Source organism: Lygodium microphyllum, chromosome 11, assembly GCF_053477565.2.
Source record: "Lygodium microphyllum isolate KBCC chromosome 11, Lygodium_microphyllum_v1.1.10, whole genome shotgun sequence".
Taxonomy (NCBI): Eukaryota; Viridiplantae; Streptophyta; class Polypodiopsida; order Schizaeales; family Lygodiaceae; genus Lygodium; species Lygodium microphyllum.
The window spans coordinates 130281919-130306099 of NC_141145.1; the positions used below are offsets into that span (position 1 = coordinate 130281919).

At 42.6% G+C, this 24181-nt stretch overlaps 1 protein-coding gene across 8 annotated transcripts in view; it reads left to right on the forward strand.

Annotated features, from left to right (window-relative positions):
* The window catches only part of ALA2 (aminophospholipid ATPase 2), a 120915-nt gene extending 104224 nt beyond the window's left edge, over nt 1-16691 (forward strand). Inside the window, exons 19-24 of one of the 8 annotated variants that reach the window (XM_087688184.1) lie at nt 14518-14635; nt 14906-15079; nt 15170-15221; nt 15357-15484; nt 15584-15734; nt 15855-16691. In XM_087688184.1, coding sequence (XP_087544310.1) covers nt 14518-14635; nt 14906-15079; nt 15170-15221; nt 15357-15484; nt 15584-15734; nt 15855-16166 — 935 coding nt within the window. In that variant the 3' untranslated portion in view covers nt 16167-16691. Of the gene's footprint in view, nt 1-14517; nt 14636-14905; nt 15080-15169; nt 15222-15356; nt 15485-15583; nt 15735-15854 lie in introns of those variants that run through there. The other 7 variants (XM_087688181.1, XM_087688180.1, XM_087688183.1 and 4 more) reach the window with 7 other exon arrangements.
* The last annotated feature ends 7490 nt before the right edge of the window (nt 16692-24181 follow it).

Here is a 24181-nt window from a genome sequence, read left to right on the forward strand (position 1 = left end):
ATTGATTTGTAGGCTGAAATACTAGAACAGCATGCTGAAAATGAAATTTTGCAGGAACGGCCAACAAACAATGACCATTGGGTTAGGGGATCGTCTAGGGCTACTAGATAACGTGACAGATTTGTCCCTGGTGCAATTAATGTGGCTGATTATGTCATGTTGACAGACTGTGGTGAACCATCTTGCTTCAAGGAAGCAATGGACAGAGAGGACAACAAGAAATGGTATAAAGCCATGTTGTCAGAGATGGAATCTCTTGAAAAAAATGGCACTTGGGACCTGGTGCAGTTGCCTAAAGGGCAGAAAACCCTTCCATGCAAATGGGTTTACAAGATGAAGGTCACTTCTGGTTCCTCACCCAAGTACAAAGCAAGATTGGTTGCAAAGGGGTACAAGCAGGAGCGTGGAATCGACTTTGATGAGAGTTTTAAGTGTTTAATAGCATGTTTGCCACTTGCCAAGGAACACAACATTAGTAATAAAGAAGAATGTGGGAGATCTCTTTAGGGGTGGTGTGATATGATAGCATGGAAAAAGACTTATGTACTATAGAGAATTTTTTTGGTTCAAAGCTTGTTGGTGATGTGGTCAAGATGGAGTCCTATGTTCTCTGACTATGACAAGGAGGGCGTCCTTTCAGCTTCTCTTTCATTTTCTTCCCATACGTTGATTATAGACTTTCTTTTAAGGTATCATTCTCAGTAAGAGAGATAGGAGAAAATCTATTTCTCTTTGTGTTGTTGATGGTATATGTCACATGTTAGAGGTTTCTCATCAATGAGAGAAGAGAAAAAAACAAGTTAATGATTGGGGGATTGATATGTCGAAAAGGATTTTACTGTTATCAAAGACTAATTATACGGCTCAAGTTAGTATAGAATTTGCAAAAATCAAAGTAATAAAATTACAAATTTTCTTTGGAATAGAAAGACTTTCTCATGTGACTATGTTTAATACTTGCATAATCTGGAATTGTACAGCCCTTGAAGTTTTGTGAATCTTGAACTTTGTAGTGCTTTGTTAGGGAAGTGTATGCTGAAATACATGCATTTTCACACTAGAATACAGATTTGAAATTAAAAGAGGTAGTTTGCCACCCATTGCCCTATAGTCTCCATAGCAATACTCACAGCTCCATATGAGTAGTCATAGTATGTCTACAACTCCTAAAAATATGGAAATCTACATATGAAATTTGAAGGCTAGATTAAGATCTAAATGGAAAGAAAGTGTTACATGGGAACTTTTTATGTTCTCTATGGTATTTTTTTGAATACTTTGCTAAGAGAGATTCTTGGCTTTTGTCTTATGCTGTTATCTTGGGAGTCAGCCAACCACCCAATTCACCCACCATCATCTCTTTGTGTCATATAGAGTTCAAGTTGTCACTTGAAGACTCCATATAGCAAAGATTGGAGCAGTTGTTGTATCTAGATGAGTATTGTATTATTTTGCTCTATATGTCCAGATTTGTACATCACATGAGACAAGCTTGGGTGAATCCACACATTAAGCAGAAAAGTTTTGAGGAAGGTGATTGTGTTTTTGCATACAACTCAAAGTTGGGAAAACACCTTGGTAAGCTAAAAATTAATTTTTCTCTCCTTACATTATCACTCAAATTGTAGGCCAAGGTACGTTTCTATTGCATGGATTTTCAAGTAAGCCCCTATACAATGTATTTAATGGGTACAGGATGAAATAGGTGACAATGACACGTGTTCTCAATCAACTAGGTGGTGGTTCATGGGTTGAGAAATGACGCTGTAAAATCTGGAAAAATCTATTATAAGACACTTCTACATGATGGCACACATATTAAGCCTCTTTAAATGAAAGGACATTCTCTGTCTTCATTGCAAAAGACTATTTTTTGTCCTCTTGTCCTTAGCAGACATGGTCCAGTTACCTTGAAATTTTCCAAGCTTTGCTCTTGTCCACCAAAACTAGATACTACCTACACTAGTTGAGTTGCTATCACCGCTACCATATAGACTTGAACTATGCCACACTTGGATTTTCTCTTAAACAATCTTGTCTTTTTCTCTTTTCCTTCTTTCCCTTTAAAACATAGGTGATGTTTTGAATAATTTACTTCATAATTAAAGATTTTCTATACCTTCTTCCGTTAAAAAGGAACAATATATGTTAAAATATCCATGCTCTAATACCACTATAAGGTATTGGAGCATGGGAGACTAGAGTAGCCAACTATGGAGGATAGAACTCCATGGAGGGAGAGAGAGAGAGAGAGAGAGAGAGAGAGAGAGAGAGAGAGAGAGAACCATAACTAGAATATGAAATAAATAGCTTGACAGCTGTCCTCTTGAGTATCTACTACTCTAGTGTCTCTAGGATAGTTAGTGCATTAACCTTATAACATAGAGGTTAATTAGAGGCTCTTTGATGTGTATTCATGATTAATGAGAATTGATCGACATTTCCCATACTTTTTGTTGACATTGCCATCTTGTCTTTAACAACAACTATGCTTGCCTTTTAGGGTTGGTGAGTTGATGGACTAAATAAGTGAAATTAATGAGATAGTTGATTAATTTCTCATTGTGTTTAATTTTCATATCATCAAATGAAGCTTTAAAGAGACCTTGGAACTTTGCTATTTTATCCCTAAAAATATATTTTGAATTGCTCTAAATTTTTTGATGGATGTGTCAATTAACAAGCTCTAGTGTATTGATACCTATTGATTGCTTATTCTTTTTCCAGCAAGATTTTAGCCCAAATAAAGTTCTCAATTTCAAAACAATATTCTAATAATTAATTCTTACTAGTGACCTTAGATAAATGTTAGATTGATATTTAAGTGCTCTAAGTGCCATATCACCATGGATATTTTACTCTTTGTCTCATAAGCAATCAAAAGGAATCATAAGTATTGGTTATCTAAAGAGAAGACATGATCATCGAGCATAAATAGGGATTCAATTTTCAGTATATCTTTGTATTGCAAGGAAGGTCGCTCTTAGAACATAGAAAAATCTTATTAAAATTTTCAATGATTTAGGGGCTGATATATTCAAATTTTGTCCTCATCTCTTTAACAAACCTATAGATTGCGAGTAGAGATACATTAAAAAAAAAAAAGCTTAGCATTTCAAGTTACGATTTTGGACATACAAGTAATTTCTCGCAAAGTGGTCATGTAGGATATTTTTTTAGTCAGGAAGAGACTAAGTCTGATGGATGTAATCTATTGTATATGACATATACTTCGCGAGAGCTATCCACTGGTGAGCCTAGTAAAATTGGAATGTTACAAGAGCAACCATTGCTAGGGATGGATTTTAAAGCATACATACAAGATGGGATATCTATGGTCTTGATGTCTTATGATTCAAGTGGGAGTAGTTTGACTTACAACATAAAGATGACAGGTGTTTGGGTTTTTTATATCGGTGAGCTACCATCTCCAAAGGACGTGTAGGTTTAAAGGGGATGGATATCATGGGATTTTTGACATAGAGTATAAAAGTGAGATATGCTTTTTTTTTGGTGGAAGAGTTCATGCTTTGTCTACATAATGGTAAGTGAGAGGCTTCTTAGTTAGTGGACTTTTCTAACTTGCTCATTGTTGTGATAATAGAAGTTATTCAAGTGGAGTCTTGGAGTTAATGAACATGTGGCTTTTAGTAGTGATTAGTAGTTACTTAAGTGACATGTTTTGTGGATTATGTGGTGGAGAATGAAGCACGTGATCAAGAAGACCATTCAATACAGATGTAGGGGTGCCAACATGACTAATTGGGTCATTGATGACCACCAACATGTCCACAAAGGTAAAATCCATGGCATGCTAACTAGCAGAGAACACAAGGGAAAGGTGGGGAGAAATAGCCAAAAAAAGTAAGTGGGATGGAGTCTCATGCATTAAAGAGGGAGAGAAAAGAGTATTAGGACTATTTTGGAGTAGGAAAAATTAGGGAAAGAGAGAATAGTAAGCTGTCCTTGAGGATCTTTATCTCTTACAAGATCTTTGAGACAACCTCTCACTTGATTCTTCGTCCCAAAATTCAGGAGAACCTTCCTTGATCATCAAAGAGGAGTTTTTATGAGTTTATGCTTTGGGTTGTGAATAATAGTCAAGAATAGAGGAGTAAGTTGAAAATGGATATTTGATGCTCAAGCATGGCTTCTCTTGAGTTTTGCCACTTGATTCTTGATCTCTACATTTGGTAGAGATAGTATAGACAACAAAGATAGAGTTTTTTGGATATGGAGTAGCATCTATACCATGTTTTACTAGTGTAATAAAATTATAAATATAGGGCTAAGTGTTTGTGAAGACCTGTGAGGGTATTTACAAGGATTTATGCATTTCGATCCATGTGTCTTGTTATGGTGGTATTTACAAGACACATGAATATTATCTAATACATGAATATTATCTATTGAACATAATCCAAAAGTTATATTTCAAGAATTAATGTCCTAATAAAGCCATAGTGAATTTTTTTCTGATATGTGTAACATAATGTTTAGAAATAGTTTTTAGATCATTTTGACTATGTTACCAAATTTTAGTAATAGCAAATTTTCGGTCAAAATTTCTCCAACACAGGGATATGTCTTATCTTTGAGCTTGATTTGCAATTTTCCCATGAGGGACACTGTCCACGTGGCACGTGCTACATGAGCATTCTTTAGCATGTAGCATACTTTGCATCTCATTATGTAGAGCACCACTTGAGCGGATCCTAAGTTGTTTCCACTGACGGCTGTTGTTACCATACCACCATCCTCCATCACATGGATACCTCATCACCTATTTTTCCTCATCATCAACACCCTGTGTGGATGGGCTAGCTTGTACTATTTTGTGATGTGTGGGGTGTATCCTCCCTACTTCTGTCTTCTGGGTCAGTATTACTCAATCAGCTGTATCCCATAAAATTTACCTCACTTAATTTTAAAAAAAAAGTTTCATGTTGTTCCATCTGCCTTTGTAGGGCTTGGTAGGTCACTGGGCAGCCACCATACCCTTTGTCCGATGCCCTGTCCACTCTGGGGTGACTACTTGGATTTCCTTGGTAAGATAACCATCGCCTCTGTAGTCTTGGTAGGCCACTAGACAGCCGATGTTCACCCTTTGTCCGTTGCCCTGGCTGCTTTGGGGTGGGACGCCTTGGGGTCAATAAACATCACAGTGGTTGGCCTATCCTTTCAGCTTAGTTTTGGGCCTGAGAGGGGATGTTGACCTAAAACATGCATTACTTGCCGATTAGCCTCTTAAACAACCCCAAAGCATACTAAAAAATGCTCTTTCAAAGTAAAACCCTAAAACGGGGAGTGGTTCGAGAGAGTTCAGTGGAAACCCTAAAACGGAGAGCGGTTCAAGAGAGTTTAGTTGAAACCCTAATTTTTGGGGCGCCCTTCCACATCTATAAATAGACAGGATGCCTCCATTCAGCCTTATTCCATCTGTGCAGGTTTCTCACTCCATGTACAGATTTCCGCCATTAGCCTTCTTCCATGTGGCTGTCCAGCCCTCAAGATTATTGCCACTCCATCCGTGTTTTTTTTTTTTTTGCAAGTAAAATGTGGCTGATTATGTTACTAAAAACAGAACAGATTACAATGGAGTGCTTATGCTCAACAGACTAGCTGGAGCTGATGAAAGTCACAAATACATCATGTATACAAGCCTCTCAAGGTGGTTTGGGGGGGATGGGGGCAAGAAGCCACGGAGGGGGGTGTATCGCCATCTCAGGCTGCCTGCCTGCATTACGAAAAATAGGTCCTGGTCGCCCCAAGTGCGCATGAAATGACATCGGAGCTCCTGACGAGCTCTAGACTTGCCCTCCACCTGATCCCATCGGCTGCAGAGAGAGTGGATGATGGAGGTCCAGAGCTCTGCTAAGGTCGCCCATACTGAAAGTCTCTCTTCGCTGAAAACCTCGCGACACCGCGCCTTCCAGATATGCCAACCAGTAGGGCTCCCTATGATCTCCCATACCTCAGAGTGGTCTGTAGTGGGCTCCAGCATCTGGTGGATGGGTAGAATCTCTAAACCGACCACTGCATATGACCCTGCCTCGATAATGAATATCGTGTTCTACATTCCAGCCTCATATAGAAGGTGACGGCCGTGGCTGACCGCTTACCAGGAGAAAGCTCCCCATGAGATACATTCAAGGCTGGGTGCTATACGGTGAAGGATGCGGCATGCTTCTCTTCACACGAGCTGCGCCACCTCACAGGACCTGAGGCAGTGCTTTGGGGTTTCGAGAGGCTGTTGTGTGCAGCGCTTACAACCTCCCTTCTGCATCTCGGCAAGCCAACTTCCCACCGCCCAGCCTCGATATGCCACCAACGATAAAAAATAGGATACCCTCCTCGGCCTCCAGCTATCCCATAGGCGGCGCTAGAAGGTCCGTTGAAAAGGCTCCGTGACGCTGTGCTCCGCCCAGTGCCTGCTACGTGACGACACCCAATCCATATCCTCTTGCATGAGTATATGTCTGCCAATCCTGGCGGTGTACTCCAAGAACCTTTGTGGCTTCTTGGTGACCGTAGTGGCCGGCCATAGCCACTCTTCCGGATCCCACTCCAGCTCATCAAGTGGCCTCCTCTCCCAGATCCAGAGGCGCCACTCCCTGAGGTCTTGCCAAAAGACAAAAGGGTCTAGTCGCTATCCCCTCATCGTGTTGTCTTCGGTCAAGAGCCAGACGTCCCCCCTCCTGTACAGTGAAGAAAGTCCCAGGTGGAGCGCCGCCCACTCTACTTTCCACTTATAGAGGGATGTCTATTGGTGAAAATCTAGCCGCCCATACCTCCTCGGGCTCTATCAGCTCTCCTATCGGGGGAGCAAGCCACTCCTGAGATATTGTTGCGTCTATCTCCCTTCTCCTCAACTCTACTCCTCTCTGGTAGCCTAATACTCGTTGCAACACCTCCTTGCCCACCATCCTGTACACCTCCCGCCATGTTCTGATGGTATGAGCCGGGCCAGCCTCCCAACCATCCCATTGGATGTGGGGGCGCTTACCAATATGTGTCCCTTTCCGATCACTGACCTAGGGGTTCCAGATCACCGGGTGACGGTCTATCTCCTCCTGGCAGCCTGGGGGGCTATGAATTAGGGCCTTACGGAGGCCTTGCCACACGCGGAGCAAGCTGCGTAGGAAAGGTGATCTGGGCTGACGTGAAGATCCATCTCACAGACGGCCTCCACTCCCCGCCAAGCCTCGGTCTACAATCTTGAAGACCCTCCTGCAATAGGACCTTTAAGGTTTGCTCTCCTTGTGTGAGGCTGTGGACAACTAGCTTGCCTAAGAGGGCCATACTCTGAGTCTATGATCCCAAGCCCTCCCTTTGACTAATGCCATATGATGATCACCCACGCCACCTTGGCCTTGGAATCCTTGGAGTCGTCTGACCCGGACTAAAGGAAGTTTCACACTAGGCGGCAAAGCTGCACTACGTAGGATGAGGAGAAGTACCAACACGAGGCGATGTACCAAGTCGTCGATAGGAGGACCTGGTTAACCACCAAGGCTCGGCCGGCTAGTGAGAGGCGAGCCGTGCTCCAGTAGGTCAGCTTCCTCCAAATAGAATCGAGGACTGGAAGAAATTGCTGGGTGGGAGTGATGTCGAGTCCCACCTGGAACCCTAGGTACCGGACGGTCTGTCCTATGCTCACCTATCTTAATCCCAGGGGTGACGCCCCATTCTGTGCTAGAGTCCAGGTCTGTGAGGAAACCAACCAACTTTTGCCAATTGATTTTCGCTCCTGCTGCAAAATAGAACACCTCAAGAGCCAGCCTCACTCTCTCCAGCATTAGCTTATCGTCCTCTATGTAGAGTGCTGTATTATCTGCATACTCTGAGTCTAACAAGTCAGTCTTGTCTCTCATTGGAAGTCGGAGGCTACGTAATCCGCTCACACGTGACCTGAGGAAGTGAGACATCGCCTCTGCAAAGAGTAGAAATAGGTGCCGGACTAGGGGGCAGCCTTGCCGAACGGATCTCTTCAACTGAAACTCCTCCCCACGTCTTTCATCTATGAGAACCTTGCTGGTGGCCGATCTGTAAAGTACTGAGACTCCGCGAATCCGAGCCTGGGGCAAAAGTCAACCTCACCACGGTGCCCTCTAGGAAATCCCAGTCCACCCTGTCATTAGCTTTCAAAAAATCCAAGAGTAGTACGGCCAGTCTCTGCCCACTGTGCTGAGTCCACTTTGTCACCTCAAAGAAGGTAAATACATTGTCCAGGATGCTTCTATCCTAGACAAAGCCTATCTGTGTGTCATGGATGATGTATGGAAGCACGGGGCGTAGTCGCCTACCAATCATCTTTGCCAGTGCCTTATAGGCCACTGATAATAAGGTGATCGGTCTCCATTGGGAAAGCTCCAACCGGTCTCCCCCTTTGGGGAGAAGACTAATTAGGCCTGCCGAAAGACTTTGCTCCTGTAATAATCTCTGCGTGGCTGCAAGGTCTCGTCGGAGTGCTCTCTCCTCCTCCCAGCTCTGCTGCCTGGCTGCCTCTTGGCATATTTTGCTCGACTCGGCTAGGACCTTTGCAACCTCCTTTGCGATCCGGTCCCTCCTACCCCACTCCCTTGTCCAAATCTGCTCTATCTGTCTCATCACCTCCTCCCTCCTATAGATCAAGTCAAGGATCTGGTAGGATCGTGTGTCTAGGGCAGATGCTGGGGAATCAAGGGTCAAGATATTTGGGCAATGATCGGACAATGTGGCGCCTGCCAATTGCTCAATCTGGCCTCCATGAGAGTCTCCCCACTCTCCCACATAAAACCTGTCCAACCGCTCTAGCAAGACTCCACCTAGCCACGTGTATCCCCAAGAGAAGTCTAGTGACCTTTCCCTCCTGTGGAAGGCACGGTCTCTCTAGGTATCGTGTGCTTCTACTGCCAGTAGAAAGATGGTAGTTTCTGCCTCTGCCCTGCTAGTCCTCCAAAGCCTCTAGGTTGTTGAAGTCTCCTTCAACGATCTAGGAGTCCACCTTTGAGAGTCCATCCATGATCTCCACCTAGAACTTGCCGTGTGCCCTAACCTCCGTAGGGGCATAGACATTGAGGACTCCAAGGCACGAGCCCCCAATATCCAATTTGATCCATAGAATCCTCCTTGCCACTATCGTTCCGTGGTTTCGTACACAAGCGGTGAGACTCGGGCTAATAGAGGTGCATACGTCTCCACTCCTGTCGTGGGCACCTATGGTGTGCTTTCAGTAAGTGTGTGAGCTGTGCGAGAGTACCTTCCCTACCTGCTAGGCCTGGGTGGGAGTGAGCTTGTGTTCTTGTAGAAGTAAGATGTCGATCCGTCCTGCAAGGGCAGGCTGCAACTCTTGCCGAACAATCAACTTCTTGGAACCACGTGCCCCATTGTAGTGGCGACTATTCACATTTCAGGATGCAAGGTGTAAGCTCATGGGGAAACCTGTGACTGACCGAACAGGCATCTGTTCGGTGTGGAGGGTGCTGATGAGGAGGGAAAACTATGGGGCATACAAGTACGCTTTGCTGCCGTTCTGGACGGCGAACTCTAGTTCCCCATGGTGGCCCTCGGCTGGACCATAGGCGTTATAGATGCTCCAGGTGGTACTATCATATCAACCATGCTGAGAGTCGTGACTATGTACATCGGTAGAAACGGGCCGCTTGTGCTAGGGGCCACTTGATCACATCCTGCGGAGCTCTCCACTGTGGAGGGGCTCGAAAGATAATACTCAAGTGTGGGACCTCGGCACCAATCCACCAGTTAATGTCCATCATGCAACCTAGCCAGTGCTATGCAAACAATGCTAGTCCTTCTTCTCCCATCCATTGGGAGGTGTGGTCTGCCACGTGACTCTTCAGCTCCTTCTCTATCTGTGCCATTGTCCAATCCTCTGAGTGAGAGGACTGAAGAAAAAAAGCGTAGTTTGGTCCATTCGGTGGTGCTAGTAGATGGACATTGCCCCTCCTTGACTTATGAACCATGAAGATCCCCACCTCAAGAGGTAGTGGAAACTCTCCGTGCTCCGCAACTCTTAGGTAGGACCATGGGCCATTGCAGAAGAACTTTTGTGGCAACAGTTGTGTCTGTCTCGGGAAAGTGTGACGGGCGGCAGGGACAGATGAGCTAGTGATTGTGTGGGAGGGGGAGCATTGCTAGTGCGAGGAGGATGTAGGCTTGTGTGGCTCATCACCACTTGTGGGAGGAGGGGGGGGTGGGTCTGGGGGGGATCAGTTGAAACGGGTGCAGATCAGGGGGGTTGCTTGGGGGAGGTGGTGGGGGGGGAAGAGGGAGGGAAGAGGGATGGAGGGATGGTCGGGGGATGGAGGGATGGTCGGAGGTATGTGGCGGGTGTGGGGAGGGGGGCTGGTGGCCCTCGAAGGGGGGGGCTGTGGGATCTTAGGTGAGGTAGTTTGTGGTGCAGATGATGGATGTGGGGGTCTACGGTCTTGCCAGGTGGGGCGGGCAGGGCCCTTCTACTCCTCGCTGTTGAGGCTATGTTTGAGGGGCTGGCTGCGGGCCCCCCTTGTTGTCTCCCTCTCTGTCGTCTCTGGACCCGTATGAAGCCGTCAGCGTCCACGTGTGGACATGTCGACGGGGCCGCCTTGGCCCCGAAATGCGTACAATCTGTTGCCTGATGCCCAGAGTCGTGGCAGCGCAGGCACTGCCCTGGTTGCCCAGTCACAATGACCTGATGCCTAAAGGAGTGATCTCCAGCCTCAATCTCTAGGAACTTTGGTATACTTTTTGTGTCTTTCACGGCCACTCGTATCTTTGGGACTTCTGCAGCTGTCACTGCATCCGCAAAGAAGCAGGAAGAATTGTGCCAAAGAGCCGTTCAAAGTCCTCCACTAACTGGCAGTACTCTACCGCCAGTCCGGGCAAAAGTAGGGTGACTGGGTGTCTGAGAAAACTGTTGTGGAGGGCAAATGTCTCCACTATGAAGTTGCTATACCAGGGAACCATGTAGATGACCCCCTTCGTGGAGGCATAGGGTGAGCTCTCCACTAACTCTCGGGCTCTGTCCGCAGAGGGGAGTCCAACCATGAAGATCCCTTGGCCCATGAGGACTGCCTCCATGATCTGCACTGTACCAAAGAGCAGCGTGGAGTGGAGCCAATCCCGCAGCTGGGCCCTCAATGGGGAGTGTCCAACAACCTGATCGTTGTTTCTTTTAGCTCCAACTTTATGGCCCGGACAGCCAAGAGCTGTTCCTCAAAGAGGATGATGCGCAAGGCGTTTGACTTGGGGGCACTCGTAGAATGCACTGGCGTCTGACCAGAGGTTTCCATTGCGCGTCCTTGCTGAGGACCTACCACTCACGCTGCTGCGCTATCGGAGGGGGGGGGGTGATGTTGCTACAGAGGAAGGGAGCAACTGGAGGGGAGGAGGACCGATAACAAGGGGGGGGGGGGGAGGTGGAGAATGCTTGTTTACACGGTGGGGGAGGCGTTGGACATTGTTGTAATCCAGCTTGCAGCGAGGCGAATGAGTGTTTTAGGTCTATCGGACAGAGCTGCGGGCCACAGTATGGGAAAAGGCAGGGGGAAGGCGGTGGAGCCGGGGCGGGGTGGGTAGGGTAGAGGGGCGGGGATCCAGGTCCTCAGGCAGGAGGACACGGCGCGGGTTCAGGGGGGAGGGGGGGGGGGGGGGGGGAGGGGTCGCGTTGGGAGGAGGAGACGAGGGAGAGGTGGCACAAAAGGCTGGGGGGGTGGGGGGGGGGATGACGGGGAACTAGCGGCACAGAGGTTCACACCATGGGACAGCGGGGGACGCGTTGGTTTGATGTCGGGGGCCACTCCATCCGTGTTTGCTCTTGCTGCTGGCGCCTTCATCCATGTTGACGTGAGCTGCTGGCGACATCATCATCTACTGCGATCTGATCATCCAGTCATTGCCAGCCACATTAGACACTATTTCAGCCTGCTGTTTACAGCAACCTGTGCTCAGTTTCCAGCCTCCGATTGGTGGTACACTGCTGCGTTTACCAATTTCCAGCCTCCAAACTGCTGCGTTTTGGTGACCAGCCTGCTGCCATTCACTATTCAGCACTCCTACACTTCGACTGGTGGTCACAAACTTGGGATCCGTCTCCGATAGACGTCACACTCCGACATTGCTCTACCCTTGAGCACATTGTACACTCTTACATTCATTTACAGCATTCATTCACTTCAGAGTTGTGTTCTCTCTCTCCCTTCTTCTGTTTGTGTTTGAGTTTTTGTGTTCAAGTTTTGAGTTTTGCATTTAGGGTTTGAGTTTTGCCCTCTGTGTTTGTGTTTGTCTCTTTGTGTTTCTGTTGTGGTCATACACTCTGTGTGTCCTCAGTGCAAACCCTAGTAGTTTTCTTCACACTAGGACCATGTTTGAAGAGGCTGCATCATAGCCGGTGGATCAAAGCCATCATTACGAGACACTGGCGACTCACCCTCACGCATATTAGTCAAGCAACCAAGGACTGCATCATAGCTGATATCATGTGTAGATCTTGAGATCAGCTACACCTATAGTCTCCACCACAATTTCTATAAATAGCTTTTGTCAGATTGGGACTTCTCATTCCACTAATGGGACAATGCTAGACATGGTTATACTCTAGCATAGCCCTATCAGACAGTTATTCTCAACATTGTTTCATAGGCCACTTATTTACTGTTATTTTCATTTTACTGATGATATGACATTAGACATGGATTCTCATAGGTCACATTGGTCTTATGTAGACATGGATTCTCCCAGGCCACATTGGTATTATGTAGACTTTAATCTCTCTCTCTCTCTCTCTCTCTCTCTCTCTCACAGAAACTCAATAGAGCTTCACGCACCATAGCCTAGTGGTCATACATGTGAGTTCCATACCCATTAGTATTAGAGCAGGAAGGTACATGTACCTGGTCGCTCTTTGCTCTCTCACGCTATGTGATGAAGCTGTTGAATTGAACAAGCCAAGCGTGCTGCTGGTTGACCATAAAGGAGGATGAGGAGGAGGAGAAGAAGAAGAAGAAGAAAGAGGAGGTAGCAGTGTCCCTGCCTATCATCTACACGCCTGTCAGTTGCAGGCGTTGCAACTGCTGCTGGACCACCTGACGTTGCCCTGTCATCCTGTCTACAGACCTGCCCATTGACTGCTCCTGCTGCCCGGTGCCTGCTGTCCCAATGACTACTGTCGTGTCAAATCCTGCCCTGTGTCTGTCCTGACTCTTGCTGATTGACCTGTGTAGCCACATAATCCACCACGACGTCACTTGCCATCATTAAAAGCGTTGACAAAGATAGCTATTTTTCAGGCCAACAAAATTCTATTATCTTAAAAAAACACAAAAAGAAATGGGGGATTTGTCTGTGCCTGTGCCTGTGCCCTATCTGAGCTGCCTCAGTCTCCCTGCTTGTGCCTCTTCTTGTGCAGCCACCCTGCACTACCTGGCACCCTTTTCTCAGCCAAATATGCTGGTCTATCTGCATCTCTTTCTGCCCTTTTGAAGATGACTGTCTTATTTACATCAACTAGCTAGTTCTCCAATGTTGCTGATTATAAAGTGCTGCTAACAACAGCAGCAACAAAAGAACAAGAAAGAAGTTTTGCCATCTTCAATGTGTGCACAATGGCATCTATTGTCAGTATGCATGTCATGATATGGCTTCACTATTGAGAAGTCCTCAGGCATTGGCTTCTCCATCTGGAAGACTAAGATTCAGCTCACACTTATGTGAGAAGGTGCATGGAGAGTCGTGTCCATTAATGAGCACGTTTGGGGAAACCTGCAGCTTCAAGAATGGCTCGAGAACAACGAGAGTGCGCTTGCCATCATTGGGCTGGGCTTCATCAACAACCTTCTTCATCACCTTGATCTCACAGAAATGGCAAAAGTGGTATGAGACGAACATCAAGTCACATTTGGGGGAAATATTTATTTATTAGAATCACATTTCTTGAGCTATATTTTGAAATATTTAGGTTTTGTGCCACAAAGGCTGTTTTTTTCTCAACAGCTTATTCTTAAAGTAGCCTTTTCTTCAGGCATATTGCAGTCTTCAACAGCCCTGAATGCTTAAGGCACTTGTCAATTAAGGATATACTCTCAAAGAGAAAGGGGAGGGACAGTTAAGCAGTCTTAACTGCTGAATTTCTGCTCAAAAAGTTGCTTGTCAGCTTGCACAGCAGAATGAGTTCATGCTGGTCTAGGATGAAACTGTTTGTACTATGTGGAGTCCAAGACAACACATGCTGCGTTGGTAAAATAGGTGGTCCTTCTTTCCTCCCTCCCCACAAACTGGAAAAATGTAGGATGACAGCTTTTTTGTCTGCTACATCGTATTGAGCAACTGGCTTCTAGGGTCGTACAATTTTGTGTGAATTTGTCATTCAAATATTTGACGGTCAAGTTATTTGACAGCTGTTGCTATTTGGATTGAATGGCCTTCTACTTGGTAGAAGATTGTTTGGCATCATGTATCATAACTTAGAGTTCTAGATGTGTATCATGGTTCATCCATGAGAGGATTTCACAACTGGATTGTTTTCTTTGTTTTTACCAGAGTTCCGATTTCTGAAAAGATTGATCTTGATCCATGGAAGATATTCTTACAACCGGACAGCATTCTTGGCTCAATATTCTATCTACAAGTCTCTTCTCGTTTGCTTTATCCAAATATTGTAAGTTTCGTTCTCATGAGTGATGCAGTATGGTTGCATGTTTGAGATCAAATGCCACATTCAAGTTTGAACTAAATTCAAATACAAGAATATGGACATGGAAGAAAACTGCAAACGATTTTTAAAAAAACTCATTCGCAGAAATGTTCTGCTGTAATTAACAGCATGAAACGTGATTGTAGTTTTTTAAGGTCACCTGTTCTATGAATACATTAATTCATTCAATTTGCTAACAATTTGCATTTGTGGTGGTGCGTGCTGTGTGAGAAGGTTTTCTTTTGTTTCAGGAGTTTCAGGAACAAGCCTTTTCAATTCCTTTAGCTTAATGGCTTATAATGTAATATACACAAGTATTCCAGTAATGGTCAATTCTCTTGATAAAGATCTCAGTGAGAGGATTGTGCTTCAGCACCCACGGATCCTCTATTATTGTCAAGCTGGAAGGTAAGCCGGGCCACCTGAAAAAATGGCATGTATATTTTATGGAATATGAGCTCTCAAATGTTGTCAGTAACATGCAATGGGCTTGTGCAGATTAATCAATCCAAGCACTTTTGCAGGATGGTTTGGTCGCTCTCTGTTTCATGTACGAACTCATTTATTTGTCATCAAAAGACTGCCTTTTAGGCTTAGTTTATCCAAAGCCCATTGAAAGTAGTTTTCTGGCGTGCATGACAAGTTCTGGCCTAATGCACTAACTAGATGGATATTTGAATGTCAGGCTGCAGTAGTATTTCTTCTCACAGTTCATGTGTACAAAAATGAGAGAAGTGATAGAGAAGAATTATCTATGGTAGCTTTTTCTGGATGCATTTGTGTGCAAGCTCTTGTGGTTGCCCTTGAGACCAAGTGAGTTTAACAAATGGTAGTCATGGGACCTTTTCATGAGTGTTTCTTTAGCTACACTATATAAAAGGTCTCCTGATGCCTTAATGTTCAAATTTGCAGCTCCTTCACTGCACTACAGCATGTTGCAATATGGGGAAATCTGTTGGCATTTTATGCGATAAACCTTGCTCTTAGCATGGTGCCATGGGGTGGAGTGCATATGATTATGTTCAGATTGTGCACAGAAAGGATGTACTGGCTGACTATGCTGGTAAGACAGCAGGAGACACAGCCTTTTTATTTTATTTATCTTTATCCCATGGTTGGAACTCCTGCTAATGTTGAGCAAGCCATGGACTTTTGAATAACAGTATCTTACATATTGTTGCAGCTTATTGTTGTTGTGGCCATGGGACCTCTACTAGCGTTGAAATACTTCCGCTTTACTTATCGCCCAAGTGCAATAAATGTATTGCAGTACATTGAGCGTTCAAAACCATCACCATGCTTCAGCTGCTCCTCAGATGATGCACATGCCTTAGCTAGTGACAAAGAAGACATCCCGCTATCTTTCACCAGCATAAAATCAGATAGCAATTTTATTTTTGAACCGTTGCTCAGTAATATTGCAAATACTAATTTAAAGGAAGCTTCATTCTTGAGGGCATCCTCTGCCAGCCATCTTCGGACTAAAGATATCTGATATGACATTAGCCAGCCCGATTCATTGTACAGAGTGTATCATGAAAGGCGACTTAAATTTATTGGAGGAAAAATCTCCATTCCATGTATTTTACATATTCTTTCATCCAAAAGCATAAAAAACTGAAACTGGTTTTCTTCAGCAAGTGAAGAACAGTACAGGTCTAGAGTTGCGTTCTAAAGGACACGCTGTATTTGCCAGCTCTCTGAAAACTTTACTTTGGGCAAGGGAGAAAAATTTTGTAGGCATATGGACAAGAATGTACAAATGTGAGGTGGACTTACATATCCCTCCCAAGTTGGTATTTAACACTTTGGCATGAGTCTTAAATCATCCAGTGTTCATGACTATCCTCTGGCGTTTGCTGTTTTGGTTTTTCTGATAAAGATATGTGCTGTATCTTCTTTCCTGAAGAAATTTTCGAAAATTATCAGTTCAAATAGACAGCTCTGCAGTGGGGAAATGCATTCATCTCGTCAAATTTCTGGAGCTTTATACACGAGAATAACCATTCAAAGTGTCTGCATTTAATCACAGTCGCCCAAGATGTACATTTTGAAGCCAGTTTCAAGCGCCTGCTCTGCTGACATTCTGCACAATAAGGAAAATGTATTTCATGTATTCAAGTTGAACATCGTGGTTTCTAGAAAAATTGACTTAGCTACGGAACTTGGAAGCCAGAAATGGATTTCTTCACAGAAAGCCTTCGCCATTCTCTCTTAATCCATTTCACCACAATGCATTCTTTTGCTCTGCTACACATGATTCCTATCATGCATGGTATGGATGCTAATGTTTCTATCAATGCCTACTTTGACTGGTGGAAGCTGTTGCAATGAGAGAAAAACATGAACCTTTTTTAAAGTAGAGGAATGTTGCGTGCATGTATGTGCGTGTGGAGTTGAGGGCTCTACTTTCAGGCTCCTTGATATTGTCATTTTTGGTTAGTCTTTTTCCATCAATACTTGTAAGATTCCTCGATTTTACAGGTTGATTTCAAGCAACTTGCAGGAACAGCTTCGGCAGCATTCCCTTCATGTGCTAAAATGATTAGCCAATGAATTTTAACATAAGACGGGTTGAGGATAAGAGGGGTGATTGAGAAGGCAGATAGTTTGATCGTGGTAGTGGTTTCGTGGTGTTGGATGTTTGAGATATTCATGTTGTAGTCGTGCTCTTGAGGACACTTTGCAATTAACTAGGGAGAAGTGACAACCTTAAAATACTAGAAACATATAGTAATATTTTTCAAACAATTTTGTATTTACCTCACATGTTATCATATTTTTCAGTTAATTTAATGTAGATGTGATTGTAGTTGTGGCCTTAGAAGGATGTGTCTCCACAATCCGAAAAAAGAAAAAAAGTTAGTTGCAAGGAAGTTTCTGTGTGAATGAAGGGTGTATTTAGAGTTAAAAGCTTCTAGACTTTGTGAGATACTAAGGTATCAAAGTAGTTGTCAAATGAAAATAGCATAAATGCTAGTAGTAAATCCAAGTTTTGAGGTAAGAATATGGACTCTTAGCTCATCATGATCCATTGCCCTTAAATCATGCCAAATTGTGGGATGGAGAGGAATTACATCTTTGCTTTATGCTTGGAATGTTAAGGAGAGCTATCTATGCAAAATATAATATACTTTTGGGTGTTAGTTCCAAGTACGTAACTAAGTTCTTGCAATGGAGTTCCTCAATTTAGTCTTTAGTGAATTAAACATCGGCTTTAGTGCAATTTTTAGTTTAAACCCAAAATTCTTAGTGCTTCTTACGGGGTCTCCCCAAAAGGGATACGTTGCTTGGTCACAAAAAGATTTCTAGTGGGCAGATGTGTCTTGTGCATTATATCGGATAAGATCCTTTCTAAGCATTTGTTTTGGGTTTTGAGCAAGATGATGTCCATAGTTACTTTACAGCTAAGAGTATGCTTTGTCTTTTTCATTTTCTATGTTGGATTGATCTTTGGTACATTTGTCTAATATTGAATGTATATATATTTTATGCAGCTTTAGGTATTTATGGTCATATGGGTTGTGCTTAAGAATGAAGAGATGGTTGCTCCATGGATGGATATCATCCTCACCACTTGAGTTGCGTCCACTTTATAATCTCTCATATTCTTGTAGCATCGTGTTTTTGGCAGCCTTCTGGCTCCATGTGTTGGTCTTTGTGTCTTTGAGTTTGCTTAGTTGGTCAAAAAACCCTTTGTAAATATTTCAATTCATTACTTCAAACTTCTTTGCACCTAGGGATCGTCGGGGGTGTGGGGGCGCGTTAGTCTATTATCTTCTTAGATTTTTCTTTATAGGTCTTTTTTGGCTTTAGATCATATGTTAGAAGGCCCTTTGTATGTATCACTATTGTCAAATTAAATGTTCATGTGCAAGGGGAAGGAGAAAAAGGGGGGAGGGGGGGAGGAAAGGGGGAGGGGAGGATGTGTGCATTTGAGAGAGAGAGAGAGAGAGAGAGAGAGAGAGAGAGAGAGAGTGTGTGTGTGTGTGTGCATGCGTGTTTATGTAATCTATTATCCAATACGTTATAGATGCTTCCCATCAAGGTAAGAGGGTGCTAATGTTTAAGCGAAAGGGAAAGGGACCTTTGGTAGAAATTTAGTAATACCCTCTTTTCAAGTAGGCATAATCATGCTTATCTAGACTTCTTAACACATGGTGGTCAAGGATGAGACCAACAAATTTGCATATTTTGCAAAGGATTCGTTGGTAAGGCCATCCCAACCAAGGCTTTAGTCCTTAGACAAGTGTGCTAAAAGGCCAGCCATCTTATCGTCACTAATTTTTGCATCTAAAATTGTGATTGTATCGGGGAAAACTTGATCCTTGACTAAACCATAGAACATAGATTGGATCATAGTTGCACAATGCTCTAAAAAATGTGCAACTATGACTTAAAATAAATCCATACAGTAGTCTATACATGCACATGATAGCTTATGGACCAATGATCATTTGATGAAAATAATTTTGCAGTCTCAATACATTCTCCCTTGCAAAGGAGACATGTAAGTTGTGATAAACCTTGTGTCTAACAATTATTATTATACAAGCCCTTTGTCAAAGGTGCAATTTTAGCTTGTTCATAAAATTGTAGTCAGAAATCTTTCTTGAGATTTTCCAAGAGCACATGTACATAAACCAATGCATGATCATCTAGGGTGTTAGGTACAAGTGAATGCACCAATAATAGAACTTGCGCTAATAACATCCAATCTTTGTCTTCATAGCATCAAATCTCTTAAATCTCTAGCAAGAAATAATAATTATGTATAATATGCATATGATCTAGTTGACTTCAAGTTTCCAAATATTTGATAGATTAAAAAATATAACAATGTTTAATTGGATGTAGATGTTAATTGGATGTAGATGTAGCCAAGACCATGGATCTTGTTTAAGAACTATTGATACAACTGTATTCTAATCATGGCTTTTGAGTGTGTCCATAAAACTATGTCTTGAAGTGGATTAGGAGACATCCATGCATATGTTAAAATCCCCCATCAGCCAAACAAGCCTACCAAGTCTAAGGCATAATTATAACTACTACTGTAAGTAATGATTTTGTGTGATATCATTCAATGCATAGATAGCAACTAGCCACAAAATCTTACCATAAGTTGTTATCTAAATAATAAGAAATCTACTAGACATATCCAGTTGACTCAAAATTGGTTGAAGTTTCTCATGCATAAAAATCAACACAACTTGAATGCTTCATCGATAGGACTCTAGCTTAAAAGAATTTGAGATTGTGAGAGTGGAGTACCTTTCTTTATAAAAATTTCCTCAACAACACATAGGGACATTCCAAGAATTAACATGTAAAATTCTCCACTTATTATATTTGATATAAGAAAATATTGAGGGTTGAAATGACTTGATTTTTGTTGTTTTTAAGGACTAAATGGTTGATTTTTGATGGATTTTGTATGTTTAGTTGTTTTGGAAGTGTTTAAGAGTGTTTTGGATGAGGTTCATTGGGTTTGAGAAGCTCATGATAGTTTATAGTGGAGATATGATGTTTTAACATGTTCTGTTGATGTCCTCTTAGTGTCTGATTGTGCCTGTTTGAGTCTGTTGACCTTCTGTTTTGCTCTGTTTTCTTATGTATGAGGGGTTAGAAATTGATGAAGTTTGAGAGTGTTTCGAATCTTGTTGATTGATTCTTGATGGTTTTGAGTGATTTAAGTGAGCTCAAGGATTTTTGATAACCTTCTCTACGGTATTGTGAACTCTCTGTTGAGCTTCTATATAGCCTCTATCTCTGTTTTGTTATGTTCTATATACCTATGTAAGTGTGATGATGGATGGATGAAAGTGTAGCTTGGGAAAGTTTTCCAATCTTGGGAAGGGATGAATGTAAGTTCAAAATAGCTCAAAGAAGTAGAAGAAGTATATGCTAAAGACTTGAAGTAAAGATTGAAGTGATAGTGACACTGTTGAGCTCTCAAGAGACACTGTAGTGGTCTTGGTGACCTTTCATATTAGACATACCTCTTGGGAGGGATATCCACAACCAAAGAGGGGTTATGGATGATTATTTTTTATTCTCTTGTTGTACAATTGAGAGAGCATGTATGAGAGAGAGTGTGTGTGAGAGAGCCAAATTTATGAAAAACAATGTATCTATGAGAGAGATTGTGAGAGAAAGCAATGGAACTTTTGAAGAAGAATACTATGTGATGATTTTCATTCAAAGTGGTGTATTCTCTTGTGTCTTTGTGGTACCTTGATGAATTCTATGAAAAATATGAAGAGGATAATCAATTTGGTTCAAGTTAAAGTTGTGGGAGAATAGTTTCTATGAAGCTGCGTGAAGATTTCTTGTTTCTGGTGTCATTTTCTTTATTGTGGACATACCAAATATGAGAAAGATGTTTTTTGATGATACACCATAGATTTTTTTATAGTAGAATCCTCATTTTCTTGGTGATCCTCTTGGGCCTCTAGAAAATGCAATGAACATTTCAAATTGCTATTTGTATAGAGAAGAGTGACATATATTCCATTTTGAGGTTGTTGTTTTCTTTCCTCTCACTTAGTTACCAAGGTTGCAAGTATATCATCATCCAAGAAATCAATTAATAAAGAAAATGCATTTTTTCCATTACTCACCATCTTGGAAATAGATGGTCAATCCATGTCTCAGAGTAAAGGATTTTTCATGTACTCAAAGAGTATTGTAATTTATAGGAAACCAGTTTGACATCCTTGTATGTTTAGTAATCCTTTCCCACATTAGCCCCTGGCAGGATTGAAAATTTTATAAACAACTAGTCTTATAGCACATACCCATCAAAATCAAATATATTAGTTGCTTATTAAGAATCAAGAATGGTTGATGGATAAGGCCAATTCTGTTTTAGGCCTCCAAAGAGGTAGTTTGATCAAAATCCACGATAATGGTGGATTTATTTAATAAAACTCCATTTGAATCTAAAGTCTTTGTTTGGAGAATGCAAGTGGATGGACTCCCTCTTATTGTTTCTCTTTTAAGATGCAACAATTCTAATGGTTCTTATTTCTCTTTTAATAGTCCACCACTAAAGAATTGGAGATTCTGATTTCCAAAGCCACTTTCTATAAGAAGTTCATCTCACAATGGCAGATACATATTATCACCATGATATAGGATCTATATGGTGAACTATTTCCTCTCCCTGTTGAAGCGACAAAGACGTGCATCTTCGTAGCAAACCTGTTTGGGAACAAATTGAAGTTCAAAAACAGAGAAAATGATCATCCATGGGAGATTTAGCATTCATTGAGAAGTTTCCAAACATCATCAAGTGGGAGATTGTGAAGAAGCTTCAGGAGTCGTGGTCAGTAGAGGTTCACAAGAACAAGAAAGAAAAGAGTTGGAAGTTGTTTGTGGATAATCAACAATAAGATACGTGGGACACATGGTGCAGTGACAATCTCTTATTTGTCCAATTAACAACCCACTAGAAGCTAGTATACAAAGTGTTCTTCACAACATACACTGTTGAAACCATCAGAAAAAGCTGGCATTACTATGATGATGGCACCACAACGATTCTCAGAAGAATGAGTTTTGATACCTTTAGAATTGAATATCTTCCCCTTTGTAGCGGTCTGAAAGTTGAATTTAGAGACCTTAAAAAGAAGGAACTAGAAGAAATGTTGGCAAGAGTCATTCACGGACTGAAGGCCCCTTTGATTCTATTTTGTGGAGTACAGACAAACTGGGTGGAGTTAACTCCTTGATGAATGACACAATCAAGAGGCAAGCATTAAAATGAGTCTAGAGTCGCAATTTTGTGGAATTGAGAAGATCGGTCGATCTACAAGCTGTAATGGAAGGTGCAAGATTGTATGATGAAGTTGAAGTAAGGCTGTCAATGACCGCAACAAGAGGAGTCCTACCACCTCCCATGCCATGAATGGCATACCCACCAAATGCAGTCTCAGGGACAATTCCCTACCCTTACCCTCAAATGTAAATAGTGTCACAATACAGTGCACTTAATCCACAATGGCCTGGCAAACAGAAGTAACTTAAATGATTGTTCAACCACAACAACAATGGCCTCAAACAGTTCCCCCAATGGTGACTCAACAATACTAGCTGAACCCTACCAATTGGAACCAATAACCCCGAGTCTCAATAGGAGCTTTGAACCAGAATCAAAACAGAGGACCCTCTAGATCAACCCAACTATGTTCATACTATTTGTGAAGAACCATATAGAGGATATTGGCTCTCTGAAGGAGATGTACGAAAGAAGAAAGAATGATGAAGAAGTAAGATTCAACTTGTTGGAGTCCAAAATGACAATGTAAGACATCAGACCAAAGCCTAGAGAGTTCGGTCCTAATTTCGGCCCAAGGAAGTTTCCCTCTTAAAGTTACAGAGGACAACAGCCAGGTGGTGGCCAAAGATCAGAGGTTGAATGCTACAAATGTGGAGAAAAGGGCCACATATCACCAAATTGTCCAAACCCTAGAACATCCATGGACTATAAAACCTTATGTAGTCCATGCAAAGAAGAAGGACACATTGCAAAAGACTGTCCAAGTCCAGCTCCTGTATAAAAGTTGCTCTTGAGACTCAACAGAAGACCCAAGAACATGCTTCCAATTTGGTGGAATTAGAGGTTGCCGCAATAATGCATGCAAAGAAAGGAGAACCTATAGTTCCAAAAGAGAACATTCCCTCTGCTAAATTGGTGAATTTTAATCTTCCCAAGGAGAAACAGAAGAGTGCAGAGCAGAACAATGTAGTACAGAGCACTATAGAGCCATAGAGAGCCAGAGAGACAGTTACAGAGATAGGACTAGACATCCAAGAGATAGAGGATGCTGAAGTACTCCTAGAAGTAGAAGAAATGCAAAGGTTTCCACTCCTGGAAGAAAAAGGAAAGATAAAAGTGTGTGTTGCTAATGCCCTAGCTGATTGGAAAAGCTTGTATATCCTATCAACAAATATGTTTTGGTCAAAGACCTAGACACCTTTAAATCTAACCTAACGTTCTGACAATTGCTGATGTTGTTTCCTAGTTGTTGAAAGAGATTCAAAAGCATACTAACAAGAAGAAGAGGCCTAAGGATTGCTCCCTCAATAGCAACCAAGCCTAACAAAGTCCTTGAGCCAGTGAAAGAAGGGGATGTAGGTAACGCTTTCTTGGATCCAAACACCCCAGAGATTAGCGTGTGGATTGAAGGATGCTTTATTTTAGACGCATTAAGTGATGGTGGTTCATCTATGAACATAATGAGAGATGTCACAATGAAAGATCTAGGCTTGCAAGGAATACAACCTACACAGTGGCTTATTAGACTGGCATACCAAAGTAGAATCAAGCCTTTGGGAATTCCTCGGTATGTGAAGAAAACCCTCACACAAGAAGAGATTATTGGCTGACTTATTTAGTGGTAAAACCAAATTCCTATGTGACCTCATACCCTCTACTTCTGCTGGGAAGACCATGGTTGTTTGAAGCAAGGGCACTGACGGATTGGTTCAAAGGAACCCTAACCC